Source organism: Patagioenas fasciata, chromosome 3 (assembly GCF_037038585.1).
Source record: "Patagioenas fasciata isolate bPatFas1 chromosome 3, bPatFas1.hap1, whole genome shotgun sequence".
Taxonomy (NCBI): Eukaryota; Metazoa; Chordata; class Aves; order Columbiformes; family Columbidae; genus Patagioenas; species Patagioenas fasciata.
The window spans coordinates 119581960-119608739 of record NC_092522.1 but is presented as its reverse complement, the minus strand read 5'-3'; the positions used below and the strand labels follow the sequence as shown (position 1 = coordinate 119608739).

At 40.6% G+C, this 26780-nt stretch overlaps 1 protein-coding gene across 2 annotated transcripts in view; it reads right to left on the bottom strand.

The window, feature by feature from the left end:
• Positions 1 to 4190: 4190 nt before the first annotated feature.
• The window catches only part of CLIC5 (chloride intracellular channel 5), an 84750-nt gene continuing 62160 nt past the window's right edge, over positions 4191 to 26780 (bottom strand). For both annotated transcript variants that reach the window (XM_065835810.2, XM_065835811.2), the window contains exons 5-6: positions 11131 to 11312; positions 4191 to 8842 (exon numbers count right to left, since the gene is read on the bottom strand). In XM_065835810.2, coding sequence (XP_065691882.2) covers positions 8675 to 8842; positions 11131 to 11312 — 350 coding nt within the window. In that variant the 3' untranslated portion in view covers positions 4191 to 8674. The remainder of the gene's footprint in view (positions 8843 to 11130; positions 11313 to 26780) is intronic.

The window sequence follows — 26780 nt, the reverse complement described above, 5'->3', positions numbered from 1 at the left end:
TATTCCTATTATTATATATTACAAGGGTTAGAGCAGCACATGAAGGCTCTAATCAGGCTCCTATTATGTTAGGAGCTGCACATACAGAGAAGAAACATATAGCTCCTACCCCAAAAGGTTACAGTCTATTCTAAAATTACCCATTAACAGAGGATGCATCTCAACTGACAATCACAACTATGCAAAAGGATTCATCCTGTCTTTCTTATCTGAAGGAGACCCCTAGATGTGTGGTCATTTGTCATTGTCAACCACTATAAAATAGTAGTTTATAAATAACTTTTCTTTGAAGCTTACCAGGTCTGAGTTTAAAGATCATTCCTGCATTCTCCTTAAGAGTTACCAATCTTTACTTTTATTCCCGCAGATCCGCCATTAGGTGTTTCTGAGATTGATGACATTTCAGTGGAGAAAATTCAGCCATGGACCAGTACTTAAACAGCTGAGTGTCCTTTCAAATGAGATACTTTTTACCTACAGAATGACATAAAAAGGTACCATGCCTGATCATCATGTCATTATTCATATCCCAAATTTTGCTTTTTTATGTTATTTCAATTTTTAAGCAGTTGTGGGGTAGTATAGGGCAATTCAGGTCTCTATACAAGTTGCTTTCACACTAAATATGGAAAATATGTCCATATAACTCTCAGGATTTCCAGACTGGTTCTTGCTGTCCTCTTTCAGTGGAAGGACAGTAGCATGTCTGGTGCCTCCCCTTTCTCTCTTTCAGCCTCAAACCTTTCTCTAAGCAACCAGAATTGTGCCCTAAGTGAGTCAGGATTTGAAAATTAATGGGTTTTGAAGGAAAAAAAAAAAGCATTTCTGTTCACCACTGTGCAACTTGGTTTTGATCTTCAGGCTTTAGAACTGAAAGCAGTCAAGCAGTCAAGACTATTAAAGTAAAGCTATTGATTGTTAGATCATACGTTTCTAGGCCATACAGATCAGAACACTTAATTAAAAAAAAAAAAAAAGGCAGAAAACAAAAGACATGGGGGTACCATTATATCTACAAAGATTTGCAGAGATGAGGACCTGTTCTCCAGAAATCAAATGAAGCAGCTATTGGCAATTGATTTGCAGCCTCTGAAAATATGGTTGCAGGCATAAGCAGCCAGTTTTACACTAGGAAAGAGGGTTGAATTTGGGTTTGGGTCTTTTCACCCCAATTTCTTATGGTCAATAACATCAAGTACTTTCCAGCACTAGACAACGCAATATACTCCTGGCTTATTTGACACAATAGTCTTAGACATAAAATAGGATTGGAAAGGAGAAGCGAGGCAGAGTGGCAGCTCAGCACACTTAAGGGAATGTTTTTAAGCCATTTAGCAGGAGTTTATTGCTCCAGCGCCGAAGCCTTTGAGCACTGGAGCACGACAGGGTGTGCGTTGTGGTGCCAGGATCGCCTGCCCCGGGTGCGTGTGGTGCGCGGCACAGGGCCAAGGGCTGTCTTTAAACCCACCCGAATGAGAAATGCGATTTAGGCAGAACAAAGGCCACTCCTGTCGTGCCTCCCCATGATTATAAAATAGATCCGTGTCATTATAAATAGAAAACGACTGGTGGCGAAGATGCCGCTTTGACTCGCGTCTGAGGCCGAGCTCTTGCGCTGCGGTTCCTGATGTCAGAGCAACTTAGCGGTTGCGCTGCTGGCAAATGTGTCTGGTTCAGGGTGGGCCAGTCCACGTCTCATGATGGCTTAATCTCATTTTGTAACAGCAGGGGATTCTCTGCGGTCATGCGCAAGCAACGCCATCCGTTCAGCCCAGGACTGTCCTGTCCGCTTTCCTGTGCCCACTGCAAGGCTCAGGTTGCTAAACAGCAAATTACCCTCCACAGAGGCTGCCAAACTATCTGCATCTGGGGAGCTGAGATCCTGCTTCTATACAGCTAAGTGATGCGGCTCTTGTTTATTCCAGTGGGAACAAAATCAAAGACTCAGTAGTAATAATGCTGTTTCAAGGGTATAAGTTTTCCTTTTATGCCACCTTCCATCCCAACACATTACACAGCATTCTTGAATTAAATAATGCAGTTAAATAAAGTCAATATATATAGTTTTCATGTTGTACAATCATTAGTTAAAATAAAAATAAAATAAAATAGAAAAACACCATACAACAGAGACTAGAACTGAATCTTGAATCCCTATTGCAGTTTCTGAAGAATCCTGTTTGTTTAGTCTTAAGTATGCTCCTCAAAGCAAACTGTAATCTTCTGGCTTAAATTATTTAATCAGAATCACACTTCTATATATGTTTTATACCACATTTTATTCCCAAAGCTGGGAATAATCTCTCATTTCCTGAAAGCTCTTAAAACCTTCCTTAATGAAAAAGCAGAGAAATTCACTGTTTGCAAATTCTATTTACTTATCGGTTACTTCCAAACTAAAGTAGTTAGTTTAATGAAGAGGGAGAAAAAAAGTCAAAAAGAAAGACATTAATGTGTTGCCTGTAGCCATTTCCTAAATTCTTCAGAGTTTATAGACCTAGGGAGACAGGGAAAAAGCAACTTCTCAGCAGTGTGGCAGAATAGGCTGAAATGACTCCGTGAAACCCAAGTGATGCTGGGAATTAAAGGATGTTCACTCCTGTTATGGTTCTACACTGTAAACTGCTTTTAGGGCTCCCAGTAGTACCCATTAGCAACAGCCAAGCTTTTCTGTTTTAATTTAGTTTAATTTAATTTCCACCAACAAATTCCACCCTGTGGTGAGAATTGACAGTATCATGTTGAGAACCATTAGAACATATTTGGATTGTTTTTACTCCATATATACATAAAAAAAAAATCCCCCACCCTTCTTACTTTTCTTTAGACAAGCTACTTCATAATAAGAGGCAGAGACAATGGAGGTGGTGTTATACTGTGGGATACCACCATAGAGAGTGTGGTTGGAGACACAGCAGAACATGCCTTGGTATCACACCATCAACGTGACCTGGTCCCAGCTCCCCTCAGAACATCCCCATGATAAATCAGAATGGGGCCTGACAGCACTGGTGATGACCCCCTATTTATCACTGGGACCAAGCTGGTGTCCTGCTTCTGTAGTAAGAAGCTGCCTCCTTTTCTCCTTGAGTGTTTTCTGTTCACTGAGGGCACCTTCACACTTGAAACATCTTCGTGCTTATATAGCCTTGGGCTCTACTGGGAATTCCTATTGGGAATTCCCCCACTGGGAATCCTGCCACCAGATTTCAAAGGAAAAGAGAATAATAATGCTCTTCATTAAGATAGGCTTCTCTGTCATGACTTTTAGGCCCCTCTCCAGGCAAGCAGGCAAGCACATGTTTAGCATTAAACACATGAGCAGTCTCTATTCACGTGCTGCAAGCTAGAAATGCTCATTAGTGCATGGCCCCAGCTGAGCTGCTAACACACTTCAGCTCAAGAGCCAGGCCGGAGAAAAGGTGGCACCAAAACCTTTCATCTTGGTTGCACCACCCTTGGCCGAGCAGCTTCAGCATTTCCCACCTGAGCGCTGCTGCTCCAACAGGCGATGGGTTGTCCCTTTGGCAGCAGAGCCATGACCTGCTGAGCTGCCACGATGTCAGCATCCAGAGCGGGTTAGGTGATGAGCACAGCTCAAAACAGACCACGTTCAAGCGCATCTTCCAGAGTATTTTCAGCTTTAGCATCTCTCCAGTAAACGGGAATGATTTGGGGCAACGGGAATAATGTGATCGTTGCAGTCTCTGAGTCCTGAGTCCTGCAACACTGCCTGAGGAGCTACACGGGGGTCTTCTGACCTTTATGTCCCATGTTAAAAGATGGACAGATCAAGCTTTGAAAACCAGCACTGGATGGGGTTCCTGTGTTTTCCCAGGGTTGGAGTGTTGCCTGGGACATGGGGCAAGGAAATAAAACAGGTTAATGCTTTCTGCTTTCCCTGTATGTGAGCCACAAGGGGAGAGAAGGGAACAGGAACCCTTTTTTCACTGCCTAGCACTGAGTTAGTGGGCTGTCGTAGTCCAGCGCCAGTACAAACCAGCAGATCCCTCCTGACCAAGGAAATGGGAAATTTTGTGACGCAGCAGGAATGTCTCTATGTATCCTGAGGAAATCCCAAGGCAAAGACACCTCAAACATGGTGGCTTGCACAGATATGTGCTGAAAATCACAGTCTGGACTCAACAGTCTATCACTCTTGGTTAAAGTATCCCAGATGAAATAACACATTTTAAAAAAATATTTTTAATATTGTTTTCTCAAAAAAAATCATTACCTCTTTCAACTTCTCAACAAGTATAAGCCTCACAGCTTTCCTGCCTCCTCTGCAATTACCAGGTCATTGCAGTCACGTAGTTAATGAAGAGATGAAAGATTCAGCAGAAAGACAAAATCTTACTGGAAAGTATTTCTTAGTATCAAAAGCAATTCAAGAATAATGATTTTATCTAGCAGAATAATAAACAAATGCAAACTTCCTGATGCTTAAAAGAACATACATGATGGAAGACACAACATTTTTGGGTTTTTTCTTTATAGCACCAATTAATTTTGAAAAGTGAATGTTTCCATTTGCTCCTGGGGCTTTACATAAGTGGGATTTCCACTACCTACATTTTTGCAATACCTGAAACTCAGATAACTAGCCAAACTCAGTCAATGCAGAAAGGGAGTTCTCTCCGCTTCTCACCTTGGCTGCTGGTGCAGTGGTGGCCTTTGGACTTCATCCCACAACATGGATAAAACCCGCTTCCCCGTGTGCCCATCCATGAGCCCCCTGCCACTTAGCACTGGGGAAATGGTAGAATTTTCATGGCTAATTTACACTTGACTTTTAGTAGGGATGAGAGAGGAGGAAAGGTGGCTGGGGGTTAAAATAAAATATATATGCAAAATAAGTTGCAACATGCAATTCAGCTGAACTTGTAGGAAACAAAGGCAACAAAGGCATCTAGTTTCTCCATGATTTAGGCTGTCATTCCTCCATGGCAGTGACTTTTCAGCTGGTGCAAACATAGGAGTTACCTGTAGCTTTGTATTTCACACTAGACCAAATAAAGCAATGTAATTATATGATTCTTTATATTGGAAAAAAAATGTTTGTCAGAAGACTTATCTTGAAAATGGTACTTCTTTAGTCCTACTTGCACAGCAAGATGACCTCTTGGCAAATCAAACAGTCCAACAGAAAATAGAATAACTAATATATGGGATCCTCTAGCACTCTCATACCACTGCTAATAGAAGAAGAATCAATATTAGTTCCAATATGAATGGAGTGTTGGATTGACTGAACAGGGAGCTTTGAAATAAATATCTAAGAAATGTTTGGATGAAATGGACATCTTTACAGACATTTGGTCTGCATTTCTGTAATGCAGATGATTAAATCCACATTGTTGGCTTCTTCCCCCTCTGCACTATGTCTTTCTTTACATCTTGCAAAAAATTTATGAACAAAGTTATTGTAAATCTGCAATGTCTGTCTTGTCACTTAGATTCTTTTCAGAAATGCTGCCTTGCCAATGTAGATATACAATCCTGTATGATTAATATTTATTACTTATAATTCTAAATACAATGGAAGGTCACAAAAAATACTCTGCTTAAAGGAGTCTGGAGCCCTTTAAAACCTCACTGGTGATGGATCCCAAGTCTCGAGAATTGAGCTCAAAATCTTAGCAAAACACTTTTCTATGTAGGATTTCCAGTATTTCCTGCTTCTGACTATGGCTAAAGCCAAAAAAGCACAAAGGTGAGCAAAAGTTACAGGTCTGAAAACATGAGCCTGGATTTCAAATCTAAACAAAGGTCAGGGAATGCCTGAACCTGTCCATAATCTTGCATCAGCCCACAATAGAGCTATGAGTAAAATGCAAAGTTAAGATGCAGAGTGAGACTTGAATTCAGACAGAATAGGCACGGTAGCTGAAAACTGTTTTCGTTTTCCTCTTATTCATTTTCGTATTGATCGATAAGTTTCATCAAGATTTTGGAGGGGCATTGTTAGAAAAATTGAGATATTTAGGGGTTGTTTAATTATTAATTAAAAGGAAGGTAGCTTGGGGAATTTCAGATTTTACAATGAAATTCTAAAAAAAATTTAATAAGAGCGTGAAAATCATCTTAGAAAACACTCATTGCACTAACAGCTCTTTTTGGTACAAGCCAAACCATTATTAAACATAGTTTTTTTTAAAACAGATGCAATTTGAAGTCACTGAAATCAACTGTATTTTGGCCTTCTTCTAGCAAAACTAAAGTAAGACATACTACAACATTTCAGGACCATGGGATTCAGGAAATTGATAGATTCACAGAGATGGAAGAAATCATGACGGATCCTGAACTGGTTCACTTACTCAGCCTGAGATGTGCTGCATGTTTGGACAATCTTCTTTAAGGAGCTAAATATAATAAGCACAGAGGAAGAATCTGCATCTGCCTCTGAGTCTTCATTCAAAGATTCACTGCAAATGTGATTAAGCAAAGCCACTAATTGAAACAAACCTGGAAAAAGACAATGTAGATTCTGTTGATTGGCATGCTCCTGGTCAAATCATAGCGAAAGTAAAAAATCCCAGTGACCATTAATCAGACAGAAGACTTTTCCCCAGAAACAAATTTGCAGAGCGTTACTAATAACACTTTTCTAAATGGACAGAGCCATCTTGATCAGTGTGCTGAGCGAAAACAAACCCAGAAAAACAGACAGAAAGGACTGAGTCAATTAAAATAAATAAATAAATAGTTGCCTTAATTTACACACACACAAAAAAAAAATCACAAATAACTCCAATGTCATGAAGAAATGCTTTTAACAAGCCACATGTGCTTGCAGACACTTCGAATCTTATTAGATTTTTCTGGCTGCTATTAGTGTTCTCTGAGCCAGCTGATTTCTCAGCAATATTTTAAAGAGTGTGAGCCTTTGCCCTCCAGTCTAGCCGTTGTTAAAATAGCCCATTCTCAGGGAAGATTTGGGAGTTCATGGATTTTCTTCCATGGTTTTGAAACATTCATAACAAATTGACCATTGCATGCAAAACAATAGTCAACCACAAGCTATCTTCACAATCAACGACCAACATTCTGCTCCCAGCTGGGTTAGCGTGAAAAGCGGAATAATCAGGCAACAGAGATGGCTTCAGATTGTCATCAGCATCACAGGGCAGAGGCTGATTTTCGGTGCTGTCTCCGGTTCTTCAACTCTCTGGCTACAAACAAGCCAGCTGTGAGGTTCCCCTGGATCACAGCTTGGGGTTACCCTCAAATCAGTGCAGCTCTCTGCAACTCTGATCAGAAGGGGAGTCACATCGGGTTTTATTTTATCTTTGAAAACAACATTTAAATCTCCCCAAACTGAAAATCAAGAGCTATGAGCACTGTTGTTCATATCAGGGCATGTGAGTTTCATGTAAATGAGCTGTCATTCTGAATTTGCTAAAATAACATGCAAATAAATGCTAGTATATAGCATATTGTGTCAGGCAGATGCTACAGACAGAACAAAACAATCAGTTTCAGGGAACAATCCTAATTCCGAATTGTGTAACCTGGGTTGGTAAACCCTGGAGGAGCAGGACTAAGGTGTCACACATGGATTTCTGCTAGCGTCCTTGCCAAATTTTTTGCTGGAAATGTGCCTCCCTCTGTTTTAGTCTGCCCTCTTTGAGGCTTTTGGAGCAAACTTCTCCTGGGGTGAGACGATGAGTGCTTGAAAGTGACCCATCTGGAACTCAACATGGAGAAAGCACTTCCCCTGCCTGGAATTCATGTGCAGCGACAGCTTTCTCCTGCCGACCCAAGCTTCCCAAGATAGTAATTATAAAGGAACTGGCAACCATACAGTCAAGACGACAATATCCTACGTGGTTTGGTTCACTGTGCCAATTCCCTGTATTTGCTGGAGTCAATATTCTGCCCCCGCTATTGCTGTGCCTGAGTGTCTCTACCAACTAGCAGATCCACTGGGCATTTTGGCATGAGCCCTGCTCTTCCAAGGGCTGCCTGCTTAATTGCTCATTCACTCTCTTTCACTTCAAACATTCGGATCCAGCAATATCATGCAAATTTTATGCAAAGTAGCATCTGCAAGTCTGACATATTCGCTCAGGCTTCCCCCCTTTGCGCCAAGTTAAAAATAAATACCCTAGAAGCTCTTGGGCCTGCTAGGACAGAATATGCATTCAGAGAGTTTTTTATAGTATAACTGCTAATAGCATTTCACCTTTGGGGACAAACTTCTTCTTTACCTCTCTCTCTCTCTCATATTTTGCTCCTGCCTCAAGGATCCCAATAGCACCAGTGCAGGGGAAGCATCCTTGACATAACCTACAAAAGAACTAGTTCTGTGTATTCCTAAATCTCTTATTTGAAATTTCAGCTAATATCTTATTTTTAAAACTCCAAACATGGTTGATATACCCCCAACATGAAACAAGAAACTAGTAAAGTGGACTCATTTCCAATACTGATTGCGAATAATACTAGTTTAGCCAGATCTTAGGTTCAGATTTCAAAGGCTCTCCACCCCCCCCGCCTAGAGCTGCCTTCTGTTTTCTCCAGGGAGAAGCAGATTTGTCCCTGACCAATACACTCGAATAGGTGAAGTCATTGGGATGCCAACCAGATAGTGTAATGATAAAGTAGATCTTAAGGCAATGAGGAGAAGAGTCTGTAAAAGGGGATACTGAGCCACGGCTGAGGGCAGTTAGGACTTGCTGAGCCGCTTGGCCACGTCCGCGTAGGCTTGCTCAATTTCTTTGTCTGCCGCACAGGTGTTGGTGAATTCATCCCTGGCGTACGCGTTCTTCAGGTACCGCCACAGCCCCGTCATCTCTGTCGGGAAGTCGAAGTTGCGGTATTTCTTCGTAACAATCTAAAACAAAGAGAAAAGAGAAGGAAAAAAAGGCATCTTACGGGTGATGCATCTCTAGATTCCCTTTTAGAGAGCTTCGTACTCTTTCTTGTCACATAATTAATAGCAAAGGAGAGAAATGCTTGGAGGATCAGGGTGTTAGAAGATAAAAGCCTGAAAAGAGACCATTGGTCATACCCTGTCTTGCAAAGATGCTACCTGGCCTAAGGACACTCTAATGCAATGTCCTGGCAGCTGTATCACCAAATTCTTACTTTTATGATACCCAAGGCTCATTAATTTTACCCTAGTGGTATTTGGTGGTTTTTACCAGTCTTATGTACATCACTTCTTAAAGTTGAGATGCCAAATAAGAGAGAGCTGATTATCTGAATCATAGAAAGGAAGACAGAGTGAGTGGAAAGTCATTAGTAACAGTTTACATATAGTTTAGCATTAATTGCTATACTTATGTCTAACATATTTAATCATCATATTTATATTTATCATTATATATATTTAACATATATTCTATATATACTATGTTTCTACTTATAATATATCTAATATATTTTGCCTGGCCAATGATGTCAGAGAATGTAACCACCTACAGCTGTTGTAAGACTGTATCTGTGTTCACTCAAAGGGAAAATTCGGGGTGGTATGTGTACCATGATTGAGAAACCAAGATGATTTAGCAGACATTAGAAACAGGAATATTAGGATAAACTGGGGGAGAAAATGGTTCTTTCAAGACTTGTTAGACTAGGAAATTGTCTATCAAGGGAAATTTTTGATTTCTGAAAACACTCAGCCCCTTATTCAGGAAAATAGTTAAGTGCATACTTAATTTTAAGCACCTGTATAGCGCCATTGAAGTCAATGGGACTAATCTGTGCTTAAAGCTAGTTGGTTGGTTAAGTAGCGTCCTGGATTGGGATATTTTAGTTTTCCTGTAAGAACGTACCACATAGAATAATCCTGTGGTGACAGAATGAACTAGCCGATAGGAAAGGATGGATTAGCTGATTTAATGTCCGCTTCCAATCTCTAATTTTTCTGACAGTATAAAATTGTTCCTGGGCATAAATTACATACATATGTGCCACAGAGTTCCCCTTTATTTTTCAAGCACTTGGTAGAGGTGTTTTCCATCACAGATTTCTTTGGACAGTCAGATTCTCAGAAATGACTGTGATTTCTTTCTATTATCAGGATCTGTTTGGTATTTGCAAGTCCAAATCCTATCCTAAACTGCATTTAATTAAGCATTCTTGCCTTCAATGATGTTTCACACACACATGGAGAAGATAAAACTTGCTGGGCAACTTAAATCAAGATTTTCACAATTTCTAGCACACATCTTCCATCAAATGAATAAGTGTTAATAATTTACACTTTCTTCCATCTGTAAAAGACTTTTCAGGCAATAACCTATGGCTATACTTGTCTGAGAAAGATTTCAATTCTCTTTTGACATCTTTCATTTCATCCCAAGGAGACAGGAACCAGTAAGGGGCAACACATTCATTTTGCATTGTCTGACTTCATCACCAATGAAAATGAGCCAAAAAAGAGCTAGATCTGTGAGGATATTGTCACATTTCTTACCTGGTGACTTATGCACTATTTTTTTCAATTTTTTCTTGCATGTGTACAGTCAGGTCCCAGGCTCAGGTTATGTTTTGGCTCATGGAGCCAAATTAGATGCATGACTTGGCCTTAATTCCTAGCTTTCTTGCTTGCCAAGGTCTGCCAGGTACTTGCTTTATTCTAAAGAAACATGTAATCTGATAAATTAAATGAATGCAACATTTAGAAGTCAAGATGATGTACACCAGCGACCACTGTACATCTTGAATCCTGGACCTCAGTGGTGAGTTTGATTTGTTGACTTCCCTGTGTGAAATACCAGCTGGAACAAATAGTCCCCAAAATGATTGACTGCTGCTCTTAAGTTACAAATGGGTGGGAACTGACTAAAGTTTTGACATCGCTCTTAATGAGAACTAATGAGTATGAAATATGCTGTTACTTGCAGCATGGTAAAAATAAAGAGATGGGATACCTAGATCTTAATGTTGTCTTTCTGTGCCTTAGTGATAGGACAATTTCTTCACGTACTAAATACGAAGTTGTTTAACTTAAACTAGAAGACATACTGAGGAGCAAAAGTGTGTTTCAAACTCTGCTCTTCTAGGACTTAAAATGACTCTGCTGAAATACATGTTGGCTTTAGCTCTTGGCTGTCAGAGCAGGCGTTTCATTGTCAGATAAGGCTTCATTGGCCATCACATGGTATCTTTTACCTTGACAACATGGAGTTTGGGCAGAAGGTTGCAGTCAGCAAGAGTCAGGTCATCTCCATCCAGAAACTTGCGTTTAGACACTTTCTCCTCTTCAGTGCTGCCTGCATCAATCTCCTCTGGCAGAGGTGTTCTCAGATAGTCATCCAGCTTCTTCAGAGCCTTCACCAAGCCTCTTTCAAGGGCTTTGCCAAAATAGAAAAGAGCAATGAATAAATGATTAGGGCAGAGTAAGACTTATTTAGAAACACCCATCATCAATGGCTACAGTAGTATCTAGAAAAAAGCCAACTACAACAGGGTGTTTCAAAAAGATGGACCAAATTTCAAAGCAGTATATTTCACAATGGCAACATGTTACAATTACACAAAATATTACAAATGGTTTAATGGTTTACCAAGTTCTAGTAACCTTTTTATAAATGCTTTATGTTCCCTCCACCTGCTGTACAGACAACATCGAGACAATAATTGAATTTGTCCCGGACATCTCTCAAACTGTCTCCTTCCACGTGGTTGCAGAGATATAGTGATTTCAAATTGAGTCCATCTTCTTGAAACACCCTGTATTTATTTTTTCTTATTTTTGTTAATTTGTGCTCCAACACATACACAATATGATGACAAAGTAGCCCATCAAGGTCTGCCTGAGGGTAAAGCTACTTCTGCAATGGAAAAAGGGGACACAGGGAATTTATGTGCCACATCTTCTCCTCACCAGCACAAAAACCAACAAAACAAAACCAAAACCAAAACCAAAAAAACAGTGAAAGAAAACATGAAAGGAAATAACAGCTCAACAGTATTATATACCAATAAAACATATACAACCTATCATATTATTTTTGTCTGTCGAGGCCATCACACAAGAAATTTGAGATCTATAGGCACTACATTATTTTTCTAAGCAGCCAGGTAGGACTGTAATGAAGGGGAATTTCCTAGCATTACTTCAGCTCTACAAAGTTGTAGTTTTACTACTTTTAAACCCCTTCCAGGGTAATTGAAGGCAATAGCAACAATTTCAGAGAGGCTAACCAGAGCTCTACAGAGCTGGAAGGTACACTACAACTGAAATGAAAGTAATATAACACTAGCTAAATACAATGCTACACAAAAGAGTTGAGATATTGAGCCACTGTTAAGGTCCCACTCACTTTGGGTTCAAATTAGATGCAAATTCTTTTTTTGATGTATCTCAAATTGGGTATCAGAGAGAAGAGACTCTGGACCTCTCACTTCAGTTACTGAAGACCATGTCCCACACTGCCACTGGTTCCAACAAATTCCAGGCTTAAAATGCTACTTTAGACATAATTTACAGCAGAATGCAAATTTATACTTAAAGATATTAACCTGGGCACAGAGTTTGTGTTGTTATGTGTTACTGGCAGGATAAAAGAAAAGTTTGATTGCAGCAACACACTTAGAAAAAGCTGAATGACTGTATGAAGGTTTGCACGCTATTTAAACTGTGAACGCTCTGCGGCAAGAAGAGTCTTTTGCATCTCTGTTCGAAGGGTGACAAGCACGATGGGGTCCTGGCCCCTGACAAGTGCCCCAAAGTGCTAAAGCAATATAAATAAGAAACAGCAAAAATTTACAATGTGAAAAAATAACAACATGACTCATGGGCTTAGGGCCAGAATTTCAGCTGGTGAAAATTACCTGCAGTGATTTATACCTGCTGCAGATCTGGCCTGGAGTCAGCACTTAAGGCCTAATCCTGTAAAATCTCATATCTATGAGTAACTTACTGCCATTTAACTTCAGGGAGACTACTCAATGCGCCAAGTTACTCAGGCGGTGTAGCTCTACAAGGCCTAGGGAGATAAATATATTTATGGAGCACAACGCAAACTTCAAAAGGCTGCAGCCATCGCCCTGTATAGAGGAGCCTGCTGGCACAGGTAGCTCCGCTGGCTCTGCTGTCAGCGTCCCCCCCATGCTTTTGGCAAGGAGAGAAAGGCAGCGCCACAGAACATGATTGCTGCCCTAACATCCATTAAACCTTGTGCCAGTGGTGGAAGTCAGATTAAGCTGCCTGATGTCTTGCTCCCGCTGAAGCCTCTTGGCCAAGCACCAAGGAACCATACCAGCTCTTTTGTGGCTGACTCTCAGACACAGTGGCAAACCCTGGCTTAATTGATTGACTGGAGAAATGACTGCGATCCAACTGAAAATACCCCAACAAACATAGCAGGGAGGGAAAGAATTTTATTTCTGAAAGCAGAGCATCTAAAGCGACTGAAGTGCTGCCATCCATAAAACAAAAGTGTTGCCATCCCTTATTTAATCAATTCAAATTGAATTTTGACACTGACATTCTGCTGTCAGATGCTGGCAGTGGTCTCTTTAATCATCTACAGCTGTGCTCAGCTGCACAGCATCTACTGAAGGGTAATAACTGCATAGCTTGTAATATACCCCCATGTGGCAACACTCAAAAGATTTAGCAATCTCTTTTTGGTTTGACCCATACCACCTGTTGAACAGATAGTTCTCCTTCTCTTGGTCAACCTCAGACTCTGTCCTCTCACAATGAATTCATTTAGAGACAATGGAATTGAATTACTCTGATTTAATTCAATTTTGCTCATTTAGATTTTAGAGAACTGGCTTAACGCTGAGCATTTTCCAGTATTCCCTTTGGTTCTCTGAGTCATCTGTGCAGTATTTCCAGCATCAGTACTACATTAGATGTTTTTTGCTGGCCCATGGGGTCAGTTAAGAGAGTGTACAAAGAAAGGAGCATCAGGTGAGACGCGTTTATGTAACTTTTCTGGAACTTATTAGGGTTGGGGCTTTTTTTTCGCTCTTATTGATATATCAAAGTGCGTCATGGCTCTCTCAAAAACAATGCCTGGAGTGAAGCCTATTTGTGACAGTGGGAAAAAAATCTATCTGAATTCATACTTGGCGCTTGCATATGGCAGCTTTAGGCCAGAAATAAGTATGTTCAGGGTTCAACGCATCTGTGACCTAATTCACAGGCTCTGCTGAAACCCACAGGATCCTGACTTCTCACAGTAAAATCACCACATGGTCAGGACCATCTCATAACCTTATAATCAAGAACTGGACCACCACACGTGACACAAATGTCCCCATTTAATTAATCAAATCTCTTCTGATCCTAGTAAACTCTCAGAAGAGCCATGAAACTAAAAGAATAGTGAATAAGGAAGAACAGCCTTTCTTCCACCTGAATAGTGACAGAATTTTGAATATGTAAGAGTATTAAGATCTTAAAACTGCCATTTCAAGTGGAGCCAAGATGCATAGGGTCAAATTTTTAAAACCTGTAAAGTTTCTCGAGGCATTTTTTGAAATCTATATGAAAATATGCATATTGCAAATCCTACTTTCTAGGTGGTTGACACATTCAACTTCATCTATATAATTTGAAGTCTTAGGTTCCTTGAGAAGGTGCTCAAAGAAATTCCCACTCAAAGCTGGAGGATGAGTAGAAGAATCTGAAAAATATTGATGCAAGAGGCCTCTGAGCCCCAAACCTGAGACAGAGTCAAGTGTATAATCCTGGCATGGGTGGGAGAACCCACCTTATGCTTCAGTTCACCAGTCACCCCCCCAGAAGAGAGAGGTATCAAGAGCAAGTCAGGTTTTTTCTTTCTTACGAAAAAATTGGGGGAAGTGCAATGAGTTTACCAGTGGTATAGGGAGAGCATTTTCCTGGAAAGTGGAAGACTGAGTTTCTAATGGCTTTTCAATGTGATGTCAGTCCAGATCTGCCAGATGAGATGCCATCAGTGCAGTATCAGTTATTCTGTACAGCTCTCCTGTTGAACTGTTTCACTTTCCATAAATAACTTATCATTTTAATGGCTTACAACTGGAGCCTGATACCACAGGTAAAAGTCAGAAAAGCACTCTCATTTTCTCTCTTCTCTGATCAATATGTAAGAAGACATCAAGAAATAAACTCCTCAGAATATCCTACAGCTTTGAAGGTTTTGGGACTCTTGCTGAGGGAAGAGTTGTCATACTTTGTATTACTGAGTAAAATCAGCAGAGGAAAGAAAGATTTCATTCTAAACCTCCCACGCTTGATGACTCTATATGTTGTCTCCAATGACAACATCAGGGACAGCAGGCACTCACCAGAGCAGGGATCTTGTGAATACCAGCCACAGCACTAGACTGAATTAAGACATTTAAAATACGTGAGTAACTAAAAAGTTACTAATTCCACATTCGTGAACATACTACCCACAATGAAGTGGCTAATCAGCTAATTTCCTTGGCAACTAATCCTCTTGTTAACATAATTAAATAACTAAATAGGTTTGCTGGTAACAGCCGAGGCTCCGTTGCAGTCAAGTGATGGGACTAATCTTCCCTGGAGGAAATTAAATGAGTAGGTTTGAATTGAACATCCTGATCTTCCTCTATAGTCAGTGGAGTCTTGATTTAGGTGACCACTAAATCAGCTGTAAGGAGAACTTTTACAGAAGTGTCTAATCTCAGCCTTGCATTGTCTTGATAATGTCAGGGTGGAGGATTCAGTGTTACAACACCAAGCGGAACTATGCCTGAAAATGTGGCTCTGTGCTGCTTTTGAAATCATGCAATAGTTTGAGTTAGAAGGGACCTTCAAAGCTCATCCAGTCCAACCCCTGCCATGAGCAGGGACATCTTCACCCAGATCAGGTTGCTCAGAGCCCCATCAAGTCTGGCCTGGGATGTCTCCAGGGATGGGGCATCCACCACCTCTCTGGGCAACCTGGGACAGTGTTCTACCATCATCAGCGTAAACAATTTCTTCCTCATGTTTGGCCTGAACCTTCCCTCTTCTGGTTTAAAACCATCACCACTTGTCCTATCACAACAGGTCCTGCTAACACGTTTGTCCCCATCTTTCTTACAGGCCCCTTTTTAGTACTGAAAAGCTGCAACAAGGTCTCCACAGAGCCTCCTCTTCTCCAGGCTGAACAACCCCAGCTCTCTCAGCCTGTCCTCCCAGCAGAGCTGTTCCAGCCTCAGATCATTTCTGTGGCTCCTCTGGCCCCTCTCCAACAGGTCCATGTCTGTCCTGTGCTGAGGGCTCCAGAGCTGGATGCAGTAGTCCAGGTGGGGGTCTCACCAAAGCAGAGTTGAGGGTCCTCCAATTGCTTCCCCACCCTGCAGACTTTCAGTATGAATGAAGAGATCCTGAATGTGACCAGCTCTGCAAGAGGAGCCCTGTCATCTACTTACTTTTGCAACAGCTGCAATGGCTGAGCTCCTGAGAACCATCTTTCTGGACAGTGAATCACCAAGCACAGAGGCACCAGCACTATATCGACTCTACACTGATGTATTTAACATAACTTCTAATTCCAATAAGTTCTACCTGTGTTTATACCAAATCCATGGTGGAACCATCTCTCTCACCCTTCACCACTCGGCTCTGGGCTACTTGTGCAGCCAAAGACAACTTACAGCAGTTGCAGTCCTATCATGTCATCCCACCAATAAGAAACAATAGTGATAAAAAAAAATCTCACAAGCTCTTTCTGATTTTCCTTCCCCCTACAAAACTAGTGTTTTATACAACTTTACTTGAGAATCTTGGGTTAGGAGCCAGAGAAACAGCACTTTCCAACCTCAAAGCAACCACAGAACACTTAATGAATGTATTACCATCTGTCAGATGCACAGGGTGAGGTTCAATTTAGCTGAGGATACCTAATTCACAATGACGCTCTGTTTTCAGCAAAAGGTTACTTGACGTTGAACAATGAGATTAACAAATCCTGACACGCATAGAAATACAAATAATGCAACAAAAGTTAATAATTGGTAAAATTGTGCTCTCAGTTACAGTGACATAAAAGAGGAGTAACTCCGCATTGTCAACAAGCTATTCCATATTTACTCCAGTTCAACCAAGAACAGACTTTGGCTCTGATATTCAACTCTTCAAGCAAAAACTTCCTTAAACTATTAGCCTGTGCAACTATTTCCAGGGGACAAGGAGAAATCTTTGTGTCTTGAAGTATTTATGCCACAACTGAACAAAACATTGGAAAATGTAATGCATGGAGCACTCCTGCAAGTCAAGGGGAGAGCCAGATGACAAAGATTCATTGCTAGGTAATCAGGGTGAAGTTTTGGCCATATCAAAGCCTGTAGAAGTTTTGCTGTTGACTTCAGTGGGATTAGGATTTCTCCAGCAGTTTTTAAAGCCAAAAGGGACTATTATAATCAGTTGATCTGACCTCCTAAATAATACCAGCAATAAAACTTCCAGCATCATTGGCCGTTTCCATCTCTGTTTTCTGTGGGTCAAATGAGGCTGAAGCAAAACGGAAAGTAACTAGAAAGTAGTAAAAGAAAAACAGTTTGGAAAAAGTAAAACTGATTCAGACTGCCCACACCCACAGCATTCACAGAGGTCAGACAAGGACTCTTCTTCCCCTTCCTTGAACTCCAAATATTTCCTTCCTTGTTTAATGCTGGGACAAGAAGAAATAGCAAAGCAGAAAAAAAACACACAGTGGCCTAAAGGAGCCACTGGAAGGCAATTCAGTCCATCCTGAAATAGTAGCCTTGGAAAAGCTGAATTACCACCAGAGGAGCCTCTCTCTCTCTTTTGAGAATAAGCAGACTGGCTACCTAAATTTAAAATAGCTAAAATTAGGTGAGATGACTCCTATTTTATGTGTCTGAGTGGAGCCATTTGCAGGATGAGGATTTTACTTGATAGTTATTATGCAAAGAGATGCAAAGCATAGAAGGCACAATGAAAGCAACAAGAACAACTGTTTCTTTGGCCAAATCAAACATAAAAACTATGTGATTTACATTAAAAGAGAGCAAAACTAGTTCAAATTTTGAAACAAACTTAAAGCAAAATAACATAAGACTTCCAAAGAATATGAAAACAAAAAGAAAGCCATGTTTTAGGATGGTTGGTTAAGTAAGTCATGCCCAGACATTTAATTATTTTCACATCACTTTTAAATGTTAGTAATCTTCAAAATTGACATGTCAGTTCTCATTTTGTCATAAAATATTTTCTCCAAGCCACAGTAAAGTACATGTGGCCTTCTTCATAGGGAATACCACTGAAAACACAGTGACAACAAGGCTTCAAAGTCATCAAAGCCCAGTAACATAATGGCTTTTGTAGCCATCATCTGAAACCACCTGAGACTGACCTCAGCAGAACTGCAAGTTTCTTAATTGGCAAGCCCAGGCAAGTTCAACAAACAATGATCCATGTACAAAAAAGAACAGTGATTCCTGCTGCTACCCGGGATCACTGATTGATGCTTTTCCTTTTTATTGCTTTCTTCCACTGCCCTCCAGTAAGATTTATCCTGTAACACACGCAAATGAACTTGGTGAAATAGGCAATGAGGGAAAAGGGGGAACAGTACATAAATATTCACAGTCTCACACAAACAATCTGAGATTTATTTTTCCTTTAAAAAAACAAACCACCTTTCCTGATCACTTCCAGATTCACAGAGTTTGATATTATGTGAGACCCAATACTGTTTTCTGGCAGGAGAGAGAAACCAGCTAAGAAACAGCAATTTAAGGTAAGAAAATAATATCATTCTACTACTCTGAGTCTGATTAAAGACCAAGGATTCATATTTTCACTCTCTTTTTTCTCCATCCTGCTCATTTTCTTTCAGGCAGGCTCAACAGAGTATTGTAAATTTAACCTGTGCAGATTAATCCCTCTCACATGGAGGAGCTATGACTGCAATACGTGTGCCACTGTATTACACCTCAAACAATTTATCTTCCCCACTATGATTTCAGTATAATCCTTGAGATTTGAGCCCTGCCTTGATTTCTTCTGTTCAGCCATTTCAGAGTCAGGTACCTTGTCCAAGGTGGTTATGGAGGTTCCCTCTCGGCTCAGAGATGCTGAGCATCTGTTGAGGGAACTGGGGCTGTTCAGCCTGGATAACGGGAGGCTGAGGGGAGACCTTATTGCTGTCTACAACTACCTGGAAGGTGGTTGTAGCAGGGAGTGGATTGGTCTCTTCTCCCAAGTAACAAGTGATAGGACAAGAGGAAATGGCTTCAAGATGTGCCAGGGGAGGTTTAGATTGAATATTAGGAAAAAATTCTTCATGGAAAGGATTTTCAGGCATTGGAACAGGCTGCCCAGGGAAGTGGTGGAGTCACCATCCCTGAAAGGGTTTAAAAGGCATTTAGACGAGGTTCTAAAGGACATGGTTTAGTGCTAGAGATAGGTTAGGTTATGATTGGACTCAATGATCCTGAGGGTGTCTTCCAACTGAAATGATTCTATGATTCTATTCTACGATTCTATGATCTCCAGAGGATGGTTTTTCCAACTGCCTGAGACACCTGATTCAAACGTGGTGTGACTCGTCCCACACATGCCCTTCTCACTGTGTGAATTACAGGCAAAGCCTAAAGGACTAGCTCAGACTAGACACCTAACTTTCAGGGAGGTGAATTTAGGCGAGATGAATCCTACCCTTTGAATCCAATTTCACAGTTCGCCTAAGTGATGTAGGATAATACCTCCCCCTTTTTTTTTTTTTTTTCTAAAGGTACATAAATATTAGGGCTCACTCCCCAAAGGGCAAATACATTGCCAATTTGAGCATTGCAGCATCCTTTCCAGGCATGTTTCTGTCTTGTAAAATCCCCAGCTCTGGTCAGCATCTATATTGAGAGGCAAATGAGTGGGCAGTCACTAAACCATTGGAAATGCAGAGAAGGATGGAGGTTGTATGCTCCCATGCATCCAAGGCATTTGGATGCCTAACTTTGGGCCAAAGGGAGTTTCTAGGGTGAGTCACCTCTCCTATTAAAGATGTTCCACTCTAGATAAATAATTCAGCATTCACTGGAATTGAGACTTGAACATGTTCCCACAATCAAGGTAAATTCCCATGCAACCATGCTGAAAAGTTGTGATCTGTCTGTTTCTACCCACTTGATGAATCAACAAATACCTAGTTGTGCACCCAGAAGATAAAAAAATGGTGTCTCTCATTCCTCAATTCTATTTTCCTGGTTTGGGGTTTCTCTTCGGGGACAGGGGTTCATATTCATCCTCCAGATCAGTCAGAGCAGAGACCAGGAGTGGGACAAGTCACACAGACACAGGTTTAGACATGCAAACAGCCACACAACTTTGGTCATAATCTGCCTTTCAGACCTGGACTAAACCAGGCATAGATAGGTACATATTTTCTATATATGTTGCCACATACATTGTGTGTATGTTCAGTGAGAGAAACAGAGGTACTAAATGCCAGGAGCACTTCAACCAGGACTCAGAGGAACATGGAGCTGAAAAACAGGCATTAGATACCCAAAGCAACCTTAGGAATCCAGACTCATCAAAAATCTACTGATTTACTCATGGATAAGATTCACTTTGTCTAACTTTAGCCACCTAAGTGTTAGGTAACTAGGCTAACCTAGTTGTCCAAGTCTCCTTTAATGACAGAAATGCAAGACAGGCATCTCTAAAGGAAGTTCTCCCAGCTTTAGATCCATATGTTAAGATAAATAAAACTGTCCTTTAGACATAAATACATTCGTATTTAAAATAAATACCTTTGTATTTATGTCCTAAATATATTTGCATTTATGTCCATCTCCACTGATCACAAAAGAAGCTGGGATAATTGAAAGACTGATGTATAATTTCAGACAGAGTTAAGTGAGATGATCCCTTCCTTATCATCCCTCTTCCTTTCTCAATCCATCTACAAACCCTTGACGACATAGATTGATTGATTAGAGGTTCATACCAAAAGTCTGAGGTATTTTGACAGACTTGTCTCAAAAGCTCCACAGAACGTATGTCTCTCAGAGAGACTGAGACCTTGATTCCCCACATACCATCTCCTAAGCCAGAGCTCAACGATCCAAGGCTTAAGAGGTTATCTGGAGTTAGGAGACCTGAGTGTCTTCTCAAGATCTTCTACATGACCTTATACAAATAATTTAAATTCTCTGTCTTCCAACTTCCTATATACAAAATAAGGATAATAGCACTCTTCAGTCACAAACTTTACATTGATAAAAATAATAGTGCACAAGCTGTGGACGTATGTTTCAAGTTGAGGGAGAGAGACTGTAAATATAACTAAAAAGAATCACCCTATTTTTGTGATACCGTCTGTCCTGCTCCCAAATTAAACCCAGTGAAACAGGCGAATCAATAATGTCTCTAAAAAGACACTTAAGCACATATTTTTCATGCATCTAGGAAATTTGTTTGGACTAGTTTATAGTTTTAGACTGAAAACTCAGGTTTGTGCCTTCCCTTATTCAGTTTTAGAGTGGTGGGCAAGTAATAAATGTAATACTTGTAATGTTATCATGAAGAATGCAGCTGGAGCACCTTCAAATGTTGTTTTTTAAGAAAACCCAGGTGTTAGAATGACACCAAAAGAAGGATTCACTTCCAAGTCTCTTAGGAGCCCAAGAGACCCTGAGGTCAGGAAGAAAGTGAATGTAAAACTACTGGCCTACAAGTAACCCAGGAAGAACAGCACCTAACTCGCATTTCACAAATCATCGTAACTCTGTAGCAGCACGTCAGTGACAAGCATCATTTCTAGAGCGTGTCCCCAAGCGCCTAAACCTGACCTCTGCAAAGCTAATCTTGCACAGGTGTCCCTAAACCAACTGCAGATAAGCAGCATCTGATTTGCATGAGGAAACTGAAAAGGGAGAAAAAAACACACCATCGAGCCCTGCAGACTATAATATCACTTCTTTATAGTACGAGATTACCATTTTGGTATCTGAATTTTTAAGATGCTGTGTGTTTACTCAGAGTGTAAAGTTTTGTTTTACTAGCAAAGAGCAAACAAGATGATTCTGGGACTAACAAAGGAAAAGTATGTGTTTCTGCGTTAAAATAAGAGTAAAGTTAGCTTCTGGTAGGGAGTGCAACTAGGTTTTAGTGACAGTGCTGTGGGGACCCCTTGTGTTCTAATATTGAAGCAAAGAAGATTGTTTTACAGGCTGTTGGCACTTGCATCTTTAATATAAATTTATTTAAATCCCAGGCATGTAGAGGAATAAAATCTGCTTTTGTTTACGCCAGGATAATCCGAATTGCCCTCCACAGTTTTCAGCTAAATTATTCACTTCAACAGTGGTGGACTGAAGAGAGGGAAACACAGCAATGCCTGCCAGCAGCACCTGAGGATGAAGTTTTAAAGCTTATTGAGTCCCCAAACCCCCCAGTCCACTTAGAAAATCTCAGTCTCAAACAGTTTTGTCTCGATGTTTCCAGTATTTTCTGCCCTTTGTGTTCAAAACTTGTTACTCAGACACAAAAAAAGAACATGAGACGATGAGATTTACAAATGACTCACATCTTAATTCTTTTCCATTGTTCCTCTGCTTTTGAGATTTTTGTTTCAAGCCCCATGAAATGACTTAGAGATCATCACGATTATGCCTCCACTTAGCCTCTCTGGAAGGAGCAGAAGCAAAAAGAATTATAATTATGTCTGGAGGTGCAAAAAATGTTCAAGTACTACTAGGGAGGTCATATTCCCTCTGTTGCAACTGCACTGTTGTGACGAGTATTAAGAACATTTTTCCCAGCTCTGATGTCCTCAGTTAAAAAAAAGGCTTTGAAAATTCAAGAAAGAGGTCAATGGAGAATAATAATGGGGTGCTCAAGGACTGGAAACAAGACTCAAAATGTCAGATTCGAAGAGTCTATTTGTTCAGTTTATTGGAGAGAAGACTGAGAGGCCAACGTGTATAGATGCTCAGTCATGGACAAAATATCTGGGAAGTGTGAGGGAGCTCTTCAGCCCTGCAGACGCAAGTGTGAAATGGTTGAAAGCTGGATAAATTCACTTTCCACATTGCCAAAGCAATGAACTGTTTAAGGATGAAACAGGGAGAGAGGAGAGGTGGACTTACTTCTTTGGGTTTTAATAATGAGTCTAAGAAAAAGCAGGATTTAATCCAGTTCTGGCAGAAATGGGAAAAACTGGGCTGCAGAGGGACAGAGTCTCATGGTCAGGTCATGGCACTTTAAAATCCCTAATATCATCTTCCAGGTCTTGGAACAAGGACCAAGGTAGGTTGACTGTACCACCATCAACACCAGAGAATTTGCTACTCATCATTAAGACAATGACTGTAATTAAATCTCATACTTTAAGACTTAAGATGCTTGCAAAGATCTCAGTATCTTTTCTCCCACTATGTGATTAATTAGATGTGTTATGGGGCTTATCCTTCTTATTTAGGTCATTCTCTGTTAGAAAGGGGAATGGTTGCACCAATTCCTTGGAGCGGTGCAGAAAGTCTTGCTGAGCAGATGCCTTCCTCACATGTTCAGAGCCATCCTGATTCCAGGTTAAAGGTCCAGGAATACTTGTTTTTCAGCTTTGACCGGCTGAATCACCGTGATTCACTTTCTTTGGCAGTGCAGAATATGGACCAGGTATTGCCATCAGCTGGGCATCGATCATCCAGTAAATTGCACCCCATTCTTTACAAGGGCATTGTGCATCAAAACCCCTTCAGTTTCTTCTGTTCTCTGCTCTGACGCAAAATAACTTATAGTCTAAAGGCTGAAATAATAAAATGTTTGCTCGAAGGGCAAAACTGTCTGGGATGTGATTTGTAGGAGATCATAGTGAATAACCCAAAGATCTTTCTAGCCTCAAACTCCATTAAATTCTGATTTTTTTTCTGTAGTCAGAAGAATCAGGATATTTAGAAAATAATTATGTCTCCAGTTGCCATTTAGTCACCTTATTCCCAGCACTGTTTTCAAGCTAAAGGTCAGCTATTTAAGACCGGATCTAATAAAGAAAATTAGCAATACTGATTTTCAGTTATGTCTCATTCTTCTCTGCTATTTTATGAAGAACATTTGTATGCATAAAACAAAAAATATGTTTTGGGAAAAACAGATTCTGGGCCAATGCTTCTCCCTTTGAAGTCACCAAGAGTTTTGCAAACTGACTTCCAGGAGCCAGTCACTGGGTTCTCTATCATGTGATAGCTTGCTCTACAATTGCTAAATATTAATATAAGCCTGTGAACAATCCTCCTGGGAAAATAAGACCAATTAGGTGCTTAAATCTGGACATTTGCTTATATAAGATTTGGACACTTAGCTAAGCAAGGCCATAACTTCATCTGAGTCCTTGCTGTGGGGAACATACTTAAGATGCACCAAATACATTGCAACAAGGAGAGTTACCCACCAGCGTGAAACCATAGAGCAATGAAGTTAAAACTCAGTTCTAAATAATAATGTAATTTAGGCCTCCCATTCCAGCAGCGAGGCGCTTAATTCCTCCCAGGACTGCTGCCGCCAGATTGCTCTAATCCACTTCCAGCTGTGCTACTGCTCCTGTGTGCGAGCATGGGAGCTCGGCTGGGAAACAGAACAAAGCATCCCAGTAAAGCCAGCAGCACTTGGAGGAATATTCAAACACACGGGGGAAATAAATTCCCTCTTAAAGAAGAGCATCTGCCAACTACTGTTCCCATTGCAAGTATTTTACTCTAGGCCTGGCCTGCGCGTATAGGCCCTGATTCAGCAAAGGCTTAAGGTTTCAAAGTTACTTCATCACAGATGTGTCAGAAAACTATGTCTGCTTGTACATTAATTGTAAATATTTACTCTTCCCTGAATGGCTGCATCTAACTCTGCTATTCGGGTACACCAAGCCCCTGCCTCGGAGGGCTTGCAGTCTGATCACATTTGAACTTACACAGAGTTTTAGTTTAAGTTTTCTCTTGCTTTTACATAGTATTTTTCACATGTCTATCAGGAAATCTTTGTACTTTAATTAGCAAGGTCTTAGGAGAAGGAAAAAACCCTAAATGATAGGGAAGTTCAGAAACAGTCCCTAGTAAGGTACATATTTCCAAGGTTAAGATGATCATTTCTTATAATTTTAGAAAACTGAAAACCTCTTCCTTCCAAGGGCATAAAATTTCAGTTTTTAGTTTTGGCAGGTCAAAAGATATTGGTCCTTAAAGCTGTCACTGGTACCAGACAGAATATTAATGGCTCTGGGCCTCCAGCCATCATGATTTTGAGAAGAAGTTTCATAAAGTTATTTCTCAAGCAAACTTCGTTTGCAAACTGCTGTTTCTTAGCATTCTAGAATCAGTCTTTGATTGCTGGACAGAAAGCAGATAAAGCAATTTAGGGCAGATGATAAATGCAACTTGTGGCTCTACTTAACAAGTTAGCACACAGCTATCACCACTGTTTTAGTGGTCTTCATATGTGTGTTTTTATAAAGAGACAGAGTGGCGAACAGTTTTATTAACATTTCATGAGTGAGTTATATGGGTCATCCCAAATGAATGGCAATAAAAGCTTTATATCACACTCACCAAGATGTATTTGGTACTTTATGTGCCACAAATGTTGCAGAAAAGCTATTTTACATGTGTTTTAAAGACTGGGTATTTTTTATATTAGGGCTGGTTTTGTAAAGCTGCCAGGCACTTTAGCTACTGCGAGCCCAACAGTACTCAGCTCAGCTCAGAGGGAGCCATAAAAACTTCTTTAAAATGTTCTGAAATTGCTTTTTTGTGCTTCAAAATGCCAAAGTTAAAGATCTGTCGTCCCGATATGCTCCATCACAAAGCAAGTCCTTTTTGCTAAAACAATTTTAAAAGCTGTTTCTAGTCCTTCCTGGTTGCGTGGCAGAGAAAATTAAATATTGTCACAGCACAGGGCAAATTGTGGCTCATGCTGGGCCTTGGACAGGTGTGGGGGTTTGTAGCAGTAAAGGGAAATTGTGCAAATAAAGAGGAAGAAGGAAAATTTGAATAGCAAGTTGATACACAGACATCACCCACACACATGCATATATATATACCTGTATATTTATATGTCACTTTGAAAATCTATGTAAAAAGCATAAAGTATTACTGCTGGTGCTGAATTAGAGCCTGATCCAAGATCCCTGTTGCAGAAAACTCCGCATAGATTCAAGGACAGCCAAACAGCATTTTAGACTCACTCCATTAAAGTCAAAAGGAGCTTTGGCCAAGCACAGGATGAAACCTTTAGGTACAGAGCAGTCCAGAAGGATCAAAGACTCAGGACAAGTTGTGTCAGGTTTACAGTTAAAATCTGACCCCTTTGGATGTGAGAAGCCAGGGTGGAAGGAACAGAAATGACCTCCAGCCCTTTCCATACCAAGCATGGAGATATCTGGGGACAGATGTTTGCTCTCCTGCACCAACCTGACCAGACCAGGCTTGTCAGGGTGACACAAGCTGACCTACAACATCAAAAAGCTTCTATCCTGGCTACATACATCAGCTTGGGTGACACAAAGGGTCTGCACCACCGAGCTGTTATTACTGCAAAGATTCTACATAAGGTTTTGGAGTGAACTCATTTTCTGCTTATTTAATGAGGTGTGCGATGGCTTCTAGTAAGGATCAGAGCATATCATCCAGCCTGGTCATGTCCTGATGCTATGGATCTGACTCTCTTCTCAGCACAAGTCAAAGGTGCCTAAAACTGGTGTAGGCCAGTTTCAATCCCAGTCCTATACGTGTCGGTGCATATCTACTGTATACATACACATGCAGCGCGTGAAGAGAGGCATTTCCCACCTCACACACTTAACCACAAAGTGTGTTGTAGCTACTGAAAGAGGTGAACGGCATTTAATCAC